Source organism: Ambystoma mexicanum, chromosome 8, assembly GCF_040938575.1.
Source record: "Ambystoma mexicanum isolate Mex_15411 chromosome 8, UKY_AmexF1_1, whole genome shotgun sequence".
Lineage (NCBI taxonomy): Eukaryota > Metazoa > Chordata > Amphibia > Caudata > Ambystomatidae > Ambystoma > Ambystoma mexicanum.
In genome coordinates, this window is record NC_090929.1 from 1,388,108,941 (window position 1) to 1,388,125,544 (window position 16,604).

The following is a 16,604-nucleotide window of genomic DNA, read 5'->3' on the forward strand; positions in this document are numbered from 1 at the left end:
TGAGTGGAGAGGAGACTGGGGAGGAGACTCTGCCTCCCACAAAGCCCAGGCATTTGGAACAGGGAGCGGCCTTCTGAGCATTGGACATACAGCATCCTTTGAGAAGGAGAGAGTGCAAAGCTGATGGTGGTAGCTTGACCAATGAGACTTTGTGCTGGACTGGTGATCTCCAAGATGATGCCTAAGCCACTGCGTGATTCATGCTGCATACCATCCACATACCCATGGAGACGCCTATCCATTCCAAAGGAAAGTACTGAATGCAGGACAGCGTATCCAAGTAACAAGGAAAATGGGAGACCTAGGAGGTGCCGGGGAATCGTTAGGGGACTGCACATACTCACTGCAGTCAAATCCACAAGAATATTATAGAGGAAGTAAGGAGGTCGAACAATGATAATGAGAGGTCTTAGAAGGCAATGACTACTGAAAGAGAGGCTGAGAATAAGAATCAAATGTCTGGAGACAAAGACAGATTAATGTATGTCTAAAAATATGGACTGGATATCACTACCCTGGGAAGAGGGGGAATGCGCCGCTTTATATCAAGTCTAGAGGAGGCAACCCAGATGAAACAGAATGTCATGAATTGAAATGTTATTACAAAAGACCCATTAATACGAATACAAGTATAAAGAAACCTTGATAGAGTTATATGAACTGATCAAAGAAGTCACAAAAAGACTATTTAAGAATGACCTATTAAGAAGAACCAAAAAGATGAACTTTGCAAGAAACAAAGTACAGGAGAAAGGAGTCATTCTCCTGTCTTTAGAACAGTAGTAGGGTCAGTAAGAGTTAGTTTGGACAGTGGGCAGATTCTTTTGGTCATTCACAGACGACTGAAAAGAACCTTAGTTTGTTAGGTAGGGAAAACCCCATAGCAACAGGGAAAGTTAGGCCGTATTCATATTATTTAATAAACCCATCTTTGAAATGTCCTCAATGTGTCCTAGTCCTTCCTCTGACCTGCCACAAAAGCCTGCTCTGTAGCCATTCATGGACTTTTTCTGTGTCTTTTTTATATCATATTTTATTTCCCGTTTGTGACGTTGTATTCTTTATTGTTCTTCATTGTGAAGTTCCATATAGTTTGACTTCCCTGTGAAGAAACCCATTTGTGTCATTCAACCCACGCATCAAGTGGTACCATCCTTTAGTGGTGCAGCAAAGTCATTGACCAATACATCTGGTGAGGCAGGTCATTCCCCATCATAACAAGAAGTGCCAAAACATGAGAACATTGCCATATCACACTATCTGGCACCAGCCACAGCTGGTTTGTCTTGGGTTCCCGCTAGCCTTTGGCGGGAAAGGTTGTTTGTTGCTCCACTTGGGAGCTGCCAGCATGATTGACTGGTCCTGCATTCAGACACACTGTTTGCTGGGGAGAGATTGAAGACTGGGATGTCCAAGATGCCATGGGGCTCATCTGTGTGCCCCTCATTGCAACATCCACCACCGAATTGGGGTAAAGGGAAGGGAAAGGATCAACGGCTTTAAGAGGAAATTATCAGGAATCAGCTGTCATGTTTTAGGAGATCCTGTGAAATATTTCCTGCTAAAGTCATTACACAGCAGGGAGACTCTGAGAAATAGAAGCAGGGAGACCCTGGGAAATAGAAGCAGGGTATACATACACACCCTCAGAAACAGTAGCAGGGAACCCCATAGAGATAATAGCGGGGAGACCCTGAAAAATAGTAGCACGGAGACTGAGAAATATTTGTGGTATCTTTCGTGTAGAAGAGAGAACATGAAAACATGTATACCTGAAAAATACTCATGTTGCAACTCTCGTGTAGTCGGGAGAACCAGAAGAGGGCTCAGGTGGTGAAGGTGACTTGACATCTCTTGTGGTGTGTTGAGCACAGTGGTTTTTGCATCTTGTGCCTAGCAGCATGGTCACACATGAATTGTGGTGCTGCCCACACCACTTTGAGAATAGAAGTGTCTGAGCGCAGTTACCTTGCGCTATTACATCGATTGATATATCCACAAAATGTTGAGCTTTGGTGTGGTTTTAATTAGTGTTTACAAGTCAGCCGACACGTGTTTCAACCCCTGAGGGTCCTTATCAAGGCAAGGTTTGGATTGATAATTACACGTCCTGTTGGATCATGGCTCTGGAGTGTCCTTCATGCCTGGTTGGGTTGTGATGCTGATAAACAGCTCGGTTGCTGCCGTTCATCTCTCCTGTTCAGACACTTATGATTGATTCCAATCTGCAGGTGCTTATTCAGCCCAGGTTTTTTTCTTTGCATTCTGGGACATGTAGTTCTGCTTTTCCCATTATAAAACTCAGACTACAAATCCCAGAATTCAAATAATAAACCCGGAGTGGATAAGCACCTACAGATTGGAGTCATGTTGGCACTATGCTCTGTTCTTCGGCATAATTTAATTTCCACTTGCGGTTGTTCTGCTGGGTTCTCAGAGTTTTCATCCACCACATGCATCTGACAATCAGCCACTTCAATCTTAAAATGTGGGCTAAGAAATGAAACAAGGCTACTTTTTCCACCGAGACTCCAGCACGATCCATACCTGTGAAGACTCTCCATTACAAAACCTTGCCCATTCTCATTGCTCCTGGCAGCGACAGGTGTCTCTCACCACTCCTCACCCCTCAATGATACTGTGGAGACTTTGGTTAAATGTGAATAAATCACAAAGTGGGAGGACTTGAGCTTCACAGTCCATTGCGAGACGCAGCGTGTTCCACTCAGGTCTCTGTCCATGGGGTTCTACACCTTGTGCTGCCTGCACCACAAAATGCAAGAATGTACTCATTCATATTCATAAACTAGGCCGTCATCACTTGCTGTGCTGGAGGGGCCTTCCTTATTTACCTTTGGACATGTGGTTAAAGGCAGTGTTAGTACTGGAACATCATGCTGTGCTGTGGCCACCCTCATTGATATATTTGGCCCTGAAAGCATGTCTTGAGGAAGACAGCAATGTGTACAATGTCACCAGTCAAAAGTCATTAGTTTCAATTTAGTATTCAACTAAATGCAAGCAACTAACGGAGGTGTCCCTTTTTCCACTTCTCTGCCCTGTTCACGTATCTCCAATGGGCATGTCTAGGTCCACCATGGAATCAAAGGAATGGTTACTGACGAAAACAATAACGGAATAGCCAATGCTGTTATCTCGGTCGCCGGCATCAATCATGACATCACATCTGGTGAGTTCATCTCCCAATCTGTGCCTCAGTTGCTTGCTTTGCTACATATGCTTAAAATACATTTGTGAACTGTTTGTGAGCTGGCTACTGGATCAACAATCTTTATGCAAAATTTCATTGTGAGTACTAATTGGAAAATAGGACGGATTTTCGATTTTTATCTTCGACATTCTTGTTCATAATTCCATAATAGATTGTAATAAAATCGACCTATTGGGTGCATGTCATTTTCTTGAGCAAGCCTGCCGTTGCATTATGCATGTTCAGATTAAACAGTTGCCTCAATGTTTTATCTCATGGGCGTCTTACATATTAGGAAACTGACTTCGCGTTGCAAGCGTCAGTTACACGCACACAGGAAAGAGCAGGTTTTGGTGAAGTCAGTGCATGTTATAATAAAGTGACATTGCACAGCACTCAAGCGGGAACCTATTAAAACATGCCATGCCACAGTAAAAAAAATATATCCGGACTGGCCCACCAACGGGACTAACCCGCCAACGCAGGCCAGTCTTGCCAAGTGATAACACTTACCTTGCTTGCTTTACTCTTGATGGCCATTAAAATATGCAATGGCATGTCCTGGCATGGTTCTATATATTTGGTTGAAAAACTCATAGATTTATTTTAAAGTATTTGGGGGGTTCCCCAAGCCCCTCTTACATATCATCTAGTCCCTATTCCCCACACAACCTTCCCCTTACATCCCCTTACCCAATTCCCCGACCCCTATATTTTTCAATAAGATTTTTCATCAAAAAACTCTACACAAAAAAGCCTGGTGATGTAACAACATCGTACCCCTGGCATACCCCCTCACCCTCACTATAAGGGTTTGGGGGGTATACCAGGAAATTACATTGTAGCCTCACTCCCTCCATGCCCCCCACACATCCTCCTTCCCCATGCGCAATCAGAGGGAGACACAGTCCCCGGCACACACATACACATTCATTCATTAATGTCTCTCAATTACACACGCATTCATACTTTCATTAATTTCTCCATTCACACATGCAACAGGTACTCTCTCATTCACTCGCACAAACATACAGGTACAATCAAACACTTACATACACGTATACAACATACATACATTTTACAGATTTCATTTTCCTTACCATGCATCCCCGGTCTGGTCACCATCTTCCATGAAGGTCCTCCAGCTGCCTCCCAGCATGAACAGGAATTAGAAAGCTGAGAGAGCTTCTTCTTTCATTAAGGCATGTGCAGGAGAACTGGAGCATCTCCTAAACACCGCCCTCGGAGGCCTAAATGTACATTTAGGACTGCAGTTCCTAAGCCTGCTTTCGCAATGAGTCGTTCAAGACTGAGGAAGCAAAACGGCCTGGCCTTGCATGATATGATATGATAGGTTATTTATAACGTTCTTAATAGCCAGAGGTTTCTAATCGTGGACGCGGGGATCAAACCTGTCAAAAACGTGTTACCCTTGGACAGCACTTTCCCTGGGCTGGCTTTGGCTCGCCCATAATGGGCGACGGATGGGTCAGCGCCCCGTCAACTATTATGGAGGAGCTGCCTCTGCCTAAAGGCAAACCCCCATGTAAGGACACCTAGCTCAGCCCTGGTCAGGTATTTGAGCTGTCAAGTCGGACAAGACATGGCTCAAATACAGGAGGGAAAGGAAGAGGTGAATGAAAAGGTCTCGCTACTAAACACAAGGAAGGAACTCAGAGCTTTCTTGAAATCGGTAGGTTGTTAACATCATTTTATACCAAAGTTCGGCATGGTCATGCGTCCACTGTGATTGGATCTTTGAAAAACCAGGTGAAGACTTCATAACCCAACCAACTGAAGAGGAATCCTTAAAGACAGGAGGGGCTTTTAGGGACTTGAAGTACACTCCATGCCATCCTCCCCAGCTCATAATGCCAGATGCCTCCAAGCAGTTTATTTGATAAACAAATGCCTCCTGGGGCTGTCCTATCACAAGAGCAAGATGGAAGCCTAAGGCCCATCCTCTGTATCAGCAGGAAGATCTTCCACAGGGAGTGAAACTGATGCAGTATAGAACTAGATTGTCATTCTATCAATTGGGCAATAGCATTTAGATTTGACAGTTTTCTTCATTTAATAACGGATCATGCTTTTCTAATTTGGCAGCCCTGAAACAATTGCCAAAGTGACTAAAGATTAATGTAGACTTTGAGTGTACACCCAAAGCTGGCCAGTAATAAACAAGCAGGAGCTTCAGTGAATGGGGAGGTATTTGACAGAGTCACAGGAGAGGTAATAGGATGGGACACTGGAAACGGTGGTGGCATGGTGACCACTGGTCATTACATGATAAAGGCCCCAGATGTGGTATATGGTGGATACCCTAGGGGCTACACACCATCCCTAGACCCATACCCCCTCGCACAACAGCACCGAGATGTGTACAGGTCTGCAAGGTTCGCACACAGGATCTGTGCAGCAGTTGGGAGAAACACAAATAAATCAAAATGTGTGGTCTTCAAAGTGATAAAGACAGGAGAGGAGTGGGCCCCACCACAGTTCTGAAAGCATATTAAGAGAAAAGTACTCAAAGCAGACTAATAATATAAGGAGAAGTACAGAAAACCTGGGGGCACTAATAGGTGGAAGAATACAACAAAAGAGATAATAGTTGACTAGCGGTAATGGTGTGTACTCACAGAGAATATGCGCTAGTTGCGCTGTTCCTTAGATATTCAAGTTAGGTCAAACAACGTACAGAAACTTTAAGGGCTTAGCAACCATTTATTATCAATATTGCCAATCAACAATAAAAGCATAGGAGAACAGATGTGGCCAAAGCATTTTGGATAATACACTATTCTTCATCAGAGCACATCTGGAACAAATGAAAACACAGTACAGTGACAAACCAAAGGGAGTCAAAAGGCCACATATAAACAACCCTTAACAAAACCTCCAAAAATACAAAAAGTCACACAAGATACAGAAGAAACCACCAAAACACAAACTTGGTTGGTGTCTCACAGCTCTTCACCTCTGCTTGTCGGGTAGTCTAATCTTTGGGTTCTCATACCAATTCTTCGCGGATGACACCCAAATCTTCTTCTCTTTACCTGAACCCTCCTCTTATCTCTCTATCAAAATTTCCAACTGTCTCTCTGCCATTAAATATTGGATGGCTTTGCACTCTCTGATGTTAAACTCTACCAAAACACTGATGCTCTGATTTGCTGCCAAAAGCTCTCTCTGATCTCTTCCCCTGCCTATTCAGTTCCCACCTGACACTCTCCCATACTCTTCTTTAGCTGGAAACCTCAGCGTCATCTATGACCCTTCTCACACCGTCTCTAGTTTCATCGCCAAAACTGGAACAGCAGCTCGGCTCAACCTCCTAAATATTAGGAAACTCAGCCACCTCCTTCCTTTCAACACCGCCAAACATCCCTTAACCAGGCTTGTCTTCTCTAAACTGGACTACTTTGCCAGCATCCTCTTTGGTCTGCCCAACTATGATTTCCGTCCTCACGACAAGATCATTAACTTTGCTACTAGGACTCTCTTTGAACTCCCTCACTTCACACCAACTTCCTTGTACCGTCACCAGGCTGGATGGCTGAACATGCAAAACAGGGCCAGATTTAAATGTCTTCTCCTGGTTGTGAAAAACCTGAAGGTGTCTCACTTACTAGTCCCTGGGGATCTGTCATCCAGGTGGCCAGAACACGGCCATCGCTATTGGATCCAGTTCCTGCGGGTGGACCAGTGTGGGAGGATCACCTTGAGTGAAAGTGGGACACCAAAGGTTGGCACGCGGTATCCTTTCCTTGTAACACCTTTTCCGCATCCTACATAGCAGGACACGTAGAAACTCCCTTTCCGACACAAACACTTTCCTACACTGTGAAAGACAACGGACTAACACCAGAGCCATTTACCTGACATGTCCCAACTCCGGCAGAGTCAGGCAATTGACAATAACTACACACACCTGACGGCCCTACGAGATCACACATTGATCAAGGCAAAACGCACGAGGAGGTAGCTATTCCAGGACGACAGTTAAAAAGGAGGAGAAAGGTGGCGAGAACCAAAAGTCCAACAAGGAGGGTAGTGCCCTTGCCCTTTTTGACCCAGACCTGCCAAGCCTCCGTGAAAGGAATCATAAAACCGGGAACTACAGCTAGCGTGTGGTGTAACACATGTAAACGGTGCACGGTGCCCTCCTACACTGATAGAGGTGCTTGCTACCGTGGTACCGTCCTTGACTCCAGAGACAAGAAATGCCAAGCGGTTCATCACAGCCAGTGAGTCGGAGGAAGAACCAATAGTAAACTGAACTGTTTTAAGTGAAGGTTGCGAACGGCAACAAGATATGAGTTGAAAGAACTTATAAACAAAGAACTTGTGTGTTACTGAATTTTTAAAGCACCGGGAAAGACCAGCTGCAGAGTGGTCCAGCCCCACATGGGCGCTCATTCGAAAGACTATGGCTGGACCGTTTATGTTGAAACTACTGATACCAGAGGGCCCTAAGAGGGCCCTAGGAGAGCCTGACGTAAGAGGTCAATGTGGTCATAAAAGGGTCGAGTGAAAAGCCCTTGTACATTCAAAAGTCTTTGACACGCTGAGGGAACAAAGTGAACGTTGGTTGCTGGGGGCAAATGTGAACCCAACTGAGGAATGCCTACGAATTAGGGTGACCAATAACACCCCCGTGAACATTGTGTGAATAGAAGTATGTGAAGCCTGACTGGGGGTTGAGACCCGGATTTAGGTAAGAAAAGAATCTAAGCGGTCTAGTCAACTGTGGCAAGTGTGAACCCGATGGAGGGATGACGAAAGAAAGCTAGGGGAAGGGAACCATGCTTTTCTGATGAGATGATAGAATCATGAACTTTGTTAGAATGGCTATGTGAACCCGATGGAGGGATGCCAAGGGAAAAGCTAAGGGAAGTGAATCCTGCATTTATGATCAAGCAAAGTAAACAGTGTATCTGGAAAATGTGAACCCGGCTGAGGGATGCATGCAAGAGGTTGTTTAAAAAGACATTGAGACTTATGAAAACTACAGATTAAAATATTTTGAGTAAAAGGCCGTAGTGAGCCTGAACGAGGGAGGCTAACATTCAAGAAGGATCAGAGCCCGGTTGAGGAGGATCCAGGGGTGAAGAGTCATCACGCAACGTAAAAGAGTACGGAAAGGAACTTTTGTTTTGTTATTGTTGACACATCAGGCCCTTGCAGGCAAGAGACTTTGTATGAAAGAGACTTAGCCACTGATGGTCCTGATATCACTGAAAAGAACTGTAACTTCGTGCTGGAGAAGTCCAGTTGTGTATGGTGCTCAGAAGTCCTGCCTTGTCCCATGATAAAAACGTGGGGAAGGGAGACCCCAGCTTCCTGACTTATCATTTTGTGAACACTTCTTTTTTTTCTAGTGAACATTATCCCTGACTATTTTGAATCTTAACAGTAAGGATTGGCAATAGTTTCATTTTATTATAGGTCCTTTTTATTGGACAAGATGCCACTAGGACTGCCTTATTATTATTTGATGGTTGTAGCTTACTCGCATCTTAGATTTAGGTTTAGATTAGGTGTTTTCTCACCCATTCATACAGTTTAATAAACACCCTTGAACTGTGATCACTTGTGTCTGTCTTTACTGTTGCCACCATGAGTTCCTTACATGGTTCACAAATCTATACATGGTAAGACACCATTGTATCTATCCACCTCTAGCCTACTCAACAATCCTTCTCCTAATCTCTGCTATGCCTCCTCGCCTACTCTTGTGGCTCCTCACCCTCCCTGTGCTTCCTCTCACTTCCGCACTTTCTCTGTTCTTGCTCCACTTGCATGTAATTTGCTACCCCTGGACACCCCCGAGAAACAGTCCACACAGATTTGTTAAAAAACAAACTAAAGGCCTACCTCTTCGCCTCTGAGTTACCCTCTTAACCTACCTCTGATCGGCCTGCTAACTAACATTTTTCCCTCTCCTCTAACCTGCCTCTGTCCCTCACTTCCCCTGCCTCCACCCTAGCACTTCAACCATCACGGTCCCATCCTGGGCACAGCTGACTGTACCCTTACCTGCACTTAAAAATGCTCAATGTCCTTAATCTATCTATGTCCATTAATGTATTGTCCCTGATGACTGTCACACTTACTCCCCTCGACAACCTGGTCAAGATGTCCATCAAGCACGCCCCATTGTAAGAAGCTCACCACTTCCCACCAAATCTGATTTAATATCTATTTTAGGTGCCTTAGTGATCAAAAGTTCCTGCTGCATATAAATAAATAAATAAAATAAATCATATGCCCTAGAACATCCACATCTGTCGGTAATAAGAAAATACGAATAATAATATGAAAATAATCCATAAAAATTGACAGTGAACACATAGTATAACGGATCCAAGAAATGTAGTGAAAAGGGGACTTAATATCGTATTAGAAATCCATAGGTATGCCTGTCTAAAGGTAAGGACTGTCTCTCTGTAGAGACAAGAGAGAAGACATGTATGGTCTTATTGTAAATAACCCATGATAGCAGACAAAGTAAGGTTGAAGCCAACTGCTAGTCTATTGGTAGTTGTTAGTGTCGGATTGTACCTGTGAACAGGTACACAGAGCATCCAAAACACTGTGGGGGAGAGTAAGGAAAGAAAGGAAAAAGTCAAGAAGAGCAGTGGAAAGTTATGCTTGCCAAAAAGTCGCCTGGTCAGTGGATGTAACAAACAGCAGCACAGGAGTCAGCTGCTGATTTAGACAGGTAAGTGAAAAAATCACGTATCTATATTGAGTGAACGTCAGACTAAGTGGTGACATCATCATGTAAGCATGATGACGAAACACATAGCAAATAACATAAATGTGAATACAAATGAAAATAGAAACGGGCCATAATGTCATTTTTCGTGGTCAAGATGTAAGAGACCAACTTAAGCACAAATGGTAATGGGTGAAAAATAGAACGGACACAATGGGCGTGAAGGACCAACAAGATTCCCTGTGCAAAAGGGTTCATGTAAAACGGTGTAAAGACTTCAACGAACATCGAAAAAAGTGATATTGAGATAGTAGAGAAGAACACAGAGAGTGACCAGACTATGCGTGGGAGAAGATTGGAATAGAGATAGACAAATCACAGTTTACAGCAACAAGCATACAATGTAACTCCAAAACCCAACAAGCAGATAAAATACAAAACTGCAGGCATGAAAAAGACAGTGGGAGGGCTAAAGTGGTTGCTCTTAGTTAGGTAAGTGTGTGTTGGAATCGTCTAACATCTTACTATTCTAAGAACAAATCCATGTGTGGTAGAGTAATGAGCAGAAATGCATCTTTTCAACATATGAACAATGAGAAAGGTAATATCTGTGCAAAAAGGAGGAATAAAGCAAACAGAAAATGAATCTATCAATCCTATAGACACCAAATTATGTAAAATACAAGAACAATAGATGTAAAGGAAAGCATAACAACAGAATGATGTAAATTAGCAATAACACATTGGGCATATGCAATTAAATGATCATATGCATGTCTCGATAGGCTAGGACAATACAACGTTGTTTCATCGCCTGCTGTTTCATCGCCAAGCTTTTAAACGTGCACATTACATCGTATGTGTTCATCACATTTTTTAGGGGGGGTGGGAAAGGGCAAATAAGGGCTTGGGCGGGTGGGCAATAGTAAAAAATAAGTGTGGGTGGGTGTCATGATTCCTGCCCCTCAGGTCCCCAGCCCTCCAAGATGTCAGGCTGGAGCCAGGCCACGATCACCTACATGGCCCTGAAGGGCCTCTCCATCCCTCCAAAGACCCACTTGGAGTCAGACTTGGCGCTTGTGGCACCAGACTCACTCCTATAGGATAACATTGGGGATTGGACTTGTAGTGCATTGTTGGGGACAACTTGGATGCCCCCACATATTTTGGTTCCCAGAACTGCATGTGTGGTCTAGTCTTTTTGGTGTGGTTCAGCCCAGAGGCACCTGGGATACCCAGAGACTATTTAAGCCACACCCAGGCTGAGAAACATGCTTTGCGTTTTCTGCACCTGCAGCGTGACACTCACCGTGTTCGGATCGGTCTCCAGTAGGCCTGCATCTTTCTTCTGCGCTCAGCTCCTGCAGGAATAAGAACACTGTTAGGAACAGCCTTACCTCTGCCCATACTCATCGCTCCTTCTGTTCTGCGGGCATCTGCGGCGGTGTCATTCCCATCCCGGCACGCCGCATCCTAAGGAAAAGGGAAAAGAAGAGAAAAAAGGCATTAGTAAGCATTCTGCAAATCTTCGCTTATTTTTAAATACTGTACGAGCTTCAAACGCTTACCTGAATCTCAGCCACTCTGTGGGAACTCTGTCTCCGGAACTTCTGATCCATCTGCAAGAGGGAAAAGACACTCCAGGTTAGCGTGGAAACATCTAGAGGCGTCGCATACCGCGCTTACCCACCGCATTTGTTCTTCATAACCAGCATCCAAAAATACAATGGTCACACATAATTCAAAAAATACCAACAAAGCATAAGCATGCGTGGTAGAGCAAGATACCTGTCTCATATGTCCTAGAATATCTACATCTGTAGGTAATAAGAAAACAATGACAATGATATGGAAATAATCCATAAAAATAGACAGTGAACACATAGTATGATGGATCCATACGAAGTAGTGAGCAAGGGGACTAAATAGTGTTTGGATCGGTCTCCAGTAGGCCTGCATCTTTCTTCTGCGCTCAGCTCCTGCAAGAATAAGAACACTGTTAGGAATAGCCTTACCTTTGCGGTGCTTCTGCCCATACTCATCGCTCCTTCTGTTCTGCGGGCATCTTCGGCGGTGTCATTCCCATCCCGGCACGCCGCTTCCTAAGGAAAAGGGAAAAGAAGAGAAAAAAGGCATTAGTAAGCATTCTGCAAATCTTCGCTTATTTTTAAATACTGTACGAGCTTCAAACGCTTACCTGAATCTCAGCCACTCTGGGGGAACTCTGTCGCCGGAACTTCTCATCCATCTGCAAGAGGGAAAAGACACTCCAGTTTAGCGTGGAAACATCTAGAGGCGTCGCATACCGCGCTTACCCACCGCATTTGTTCTTCATAACCGGCATCCACGCTGAAAACGTCGCAGCACCTAAAAGACACAGAAAAAGAACTCAGTTCAATGCAAATACAAAAGGGGTGCATCGCGCATCGCGCTCTCGCTCACCTTCAGCGCTACTCATCTCAGCAGCACGCCGCCATCCCCGGATGCCGGCCATCATCTAAGGAAGGAGAGGAACGAAGTTAGAGAACTGTTCAAAAGACTCAGTATACTTGCCTGTCGGACTCTTGCCAGTGAAGTAACTAGGCAGCAACAAGCCTGCATGAATCAACGCGCCCCTGCGCTGAAGGCAGGATGGAGAGCACACTATCCAAGAAAACAAGGTGAGCTGTGGATCAAAGGGAAGGGTTGGACCCCGGGGAAGAAGGGGTTCAAGCACACAGAGACAATAGCGGGTTAAACTCTACCAATCCTGTGTTTCAGGCCCAGTCTCCAGTCGAATAGCCTCCAGGGAAGGGTTCAAGGTCGTAAGAGGTCAGAACAGGCTGAGTGACGTCCCCGTGGATACCAGGTGAGCGTTACAATGGGGGGTTTGGGGGGATTTCGGGGGGGACCGTTTAAAAGCCTGGCGATGTAAAAGCAGGCGATGAAATCACATGGAACCGGCTAGGACACCCCAGTGAATGTCTTGTCTGTTTATAAAGCAAAATCTAGAACAAATAAATAGTAATCTCATAAAGAACAGGCTAAATTGAGTTCCTTGTTGATTCCTTCGGGGGGTGGGGCGTACAAACAGTGCATCCAAAATGCCTCTCTGCGATCCAATCTGTGGTGGATATTCTTGTGGGGGTTGCATGTGACCACTTTGAGGATTTGGAAACATATCTGTGACAGTTGGTGTCATTGCTCTTGTGACGGGTGAGTTATTGTTGCCTGTTTGCTTGTTGGACCCACGTTCATTCCATCAAACCTTTGCTATGCGCTTACATTGTCCAACATAATATATCCCGCAGGGACATTTGATAGAATAAACAATACAGGTAGTGTCACAAGTATCAAAGCAAGTCAACTTAATTTTTTCTCTTGTTCTTGGATGATATACGACATATCCCTTAATAACATTATTGCAGTTAAAAGAGTGTTAACGTGGACAGATAGCAAATCTATTGCCTACTCCTTTCTTAAAATTTTGTTTGCCCTTAGTGTCGAGCAATAGGTTCCTCAAGTTTTGGCTGCGTTTTTATGTAAATACAGGTGGTACCATGACATTCCAGTGTTTACAAATGATTCTCTTAATGTGATTACTCTGAACCGAGGATGTAAAGATGTAGGTCAGGTCGGGACTCTGTTGTATGTTGTGTTTGGTGAGAGTGGATTTTCTCAAACTCAAAGATACCTTCTCTTTAAGGGGCGAATCTCTTTGTCCCTGTATCCATGTTGTCTAAATGTGATGGTCATCAATTCGAGTTCAATCTTACATTGCTCATCATCACTGGTAATCCTCTGCACTCTAACGAGCTGACTGAAAGGTGCATTTTTCATCAGATTGGGTGGGTGGAAACTAAGCCTGTGTAAAATATTGTTTCTGTCAGTGGGTTTCCTGTAAATGGTGGTGTGAAAGCCGTCTTGTTGGGGTATCACCATCACGTCACAGAAATGTATAGCAGGAGAACCTATTTCCATCGTGAACTATATTCTGGGCTTGATGAGGTTAAGACACCCTAACAAATCTTCAAAAGATGTCAATGGACCACTCCAAAGGTCAAAAATTTCATGGATGTACCATCACCAATATCGAAGATATTTATGTTACACTGGGTGTTGTAGTACGTGATAAGTCTCAAATTTAAAGATAGAAATGTTGGCATACTATGGGGCCATGTTGGGACCCATAGATGTACCATTAGTCTATATATTGAATTTGTTGTTCTAAAGAATATAAGTATTCTGAGAGATGAACTCTAGTAGGATCAGGAGGAATAATTCACTAGCACCCAATTGCCCTTCTTCAGTAGTAACCATTCCACTGGTTCTAAACCTAGATTATGCGGGCTACTCGTGTATAAACATTTGAGATCAACAGTGAAGAGAATGTTGCCTGAAGTCCAGGGTGTATTGGATAAGGACGTGAGAAACTGAGTAGTGTCCTTGAAGTAGGTACTGTGCCGCTGTACTAGAGGTTGCAGGAAACACTCTGTGTAGACACCCAACGGTTGTAGAATCCCTTTCATAGCCACAACAATGGGTCTACTGTGAGGATTAATATGTTCTTTGTGAATCTTGGGGAGTAGCTAGAAAGAAGGTTAGTTTTGTTATTCATCCACTCATATTTGTCAGCTGTGTCGAGGATGAGTCCAAGACTGTTAAGAATCTCAAGTGTAGGATTACTGTCAATTTACATACATGTGGAGACATAACTTAATTGTCATACATTCACTGTTGTAATCTGTGGTGTTTAGTAAGACTAGAGCACCTCCCTTATTAGCCAGTCGTATAGTGATGTAAGAATAACCATATAGAGAACGGACAAGTGCTTATTTAATTCCTTTTGAGATTTTTGTGCTTAGGTGGACTGAAAGATACTTTTCTGAATTCTGCTAGACATAATTTCTCAACTCAAATGTGTCCATGCTAGGTACTGGGAATGGGGTCATGAATTTTTGGTTAGCATAACTTGGCACTACTCTACGTTTCGCTACCCACTTACTATTGGACCGTGGTCTCATTAACCTTTTCCTTTCTAGACTAGCAGTTGGTGTCAACCTTACTTTGTCATGGATTATTTGCAATCAGACCAAACATGTCTTCTTTTTTTCCTCTACACAGAGGCAGCCCTTCTCTTTAGACAGGTATACCTACGGATTTCTAACACACTATTTAGTCCCCTTGCTCACTACTTCGTATGGATCCATTATACTATGTGTTCACTGTTTATTTTTATGGATTATTTCCATATCATTGTCATTGTTTTCTTATTACCTACAGATGTAGATATTCTAGGATATATGAGACAGGTATCTTGCTCTACCACGCATGCTTATGTTTTGGTGGTATTTTCTGAATTATGTGTGACCATTGTATCTTTGGAGGTTTTGTTTACGGTGTGTTTATATGTATATATATATTGTATTCCTTCTGGTTTTTCACTGTACTGTGTTTTCATTTGTTCCAGATTTGCCCCGATGAAAGATATGGTATTATCTGAAATGCATTGGCCAAGACATCTGTTCTCATCTGCTTATATTGTTGATTGGCTTTAAAGACTATACAAATTGGTTGTTAAGTCCTTACACAAGCTCCTTTAATGGTGATTGACATAACTTGAATCGCTTTGGAGCAGCATCTCTGGTGCATATTCAATGTGAGCACACAGCATAATAGCTCATCAGCTGTAATCTCTTTTGCTGTGGTCCATGAAGTGAGCCATGCACATACATACAAACCTGATCTGGGTAAGCAGAAAAGTGGTGCCAACAGGGGGAAGCTGGTTAGCAAGGGGACCCTGGGGTACTATGATGGAACCAGTCTGTTGCCATGACAAGGCAGCTTGACCCCAAAATGGTCGGGCCCCCTTTTGTGTCCTTGGCCTGTGGACCCACAAGCAACCTATCGGGTAGTAGGGGAATAGCTGTTTCACATGGCGGGAAGGTGGGAGCAGGGGCGGCACGTCCCACCAGGTCTTGGCCCCCTCTCGCCCATTATGGAGGAGGCAGCCCAGAGAAATATGAGCGCTCCCTCAGCTGTTTTTTTCAGCTGAAGGAGCACTCTTAACTGTCAAAGGGAAATAGTGTAAAGGACCTTGGCCCTTTAGAAACACACAAGTTATGTTAAGCCTTAACCTGAGCACTGTTTTGTGTAGACAGTCCTTGCATTTATTTCTCTCCTGTAGGGAGACCCATTGGTCTTACTCCCCACCAATATTTTTGAGAACCCGAACAAAGAGAACCAAACTAAATCAACGATATGTCTTGCGTTGTCAGTTGATCCCGCGGCAGTCACACTGCACACTGAAAGGGAAGCATATGAGTTTTTGGCAGTGGTGTGAGCATTTTGCTTTTTGTGATCAAAACCTGGAATTTGTATGATAAAGAATGACATGTAATAGTAAGACCTCGCAAATGAAGGCACTCGCAAAGGCATACAATGGAATAGTTAGTAGAACTTGGCAATATGAAGCGATGGCCTGGCAAACACACATTTAAAGTCTGGCATATGATGGGAGTACCTGGAATTTGATGACAATATTTGTCCTTAGATTTGAGTGGCTGGGAATTTGATGAGAAAACCTGCCTTCCTGTGCAAGCATCTGGTCGTATGATGACAATAACTCGCAACAATGGAATCAATTTCACTACACAAAAGCTAATACACTTGGTTTGCCAATGCTTATTTTAT

At 43.8% G+C, this 16,604-nt stretch overlaps 1 protein-coding gene across 1 annotated transcript in view; it reads left to right on the top strand.

The window, feature by feature from the left end:
- Nucleotides 1-16,604, top strand: part of CPN1 (carboxypeptidase N subunit 1) — a 391,203-nt gene that overhangs the window by 279,288 nt on the left and 95,311 nt on the right. Inside the window, exon 7 of the mRNA XM_069611516.1 lies at nt 3,091-3,190. Coding sequence (XP_069467617.1) covers nt 3,091-3,190 — 100 coding nt within the window. The remainder of the gene's footprint in view (nt 1-3,090; nt 3,191-16,604) is intronic.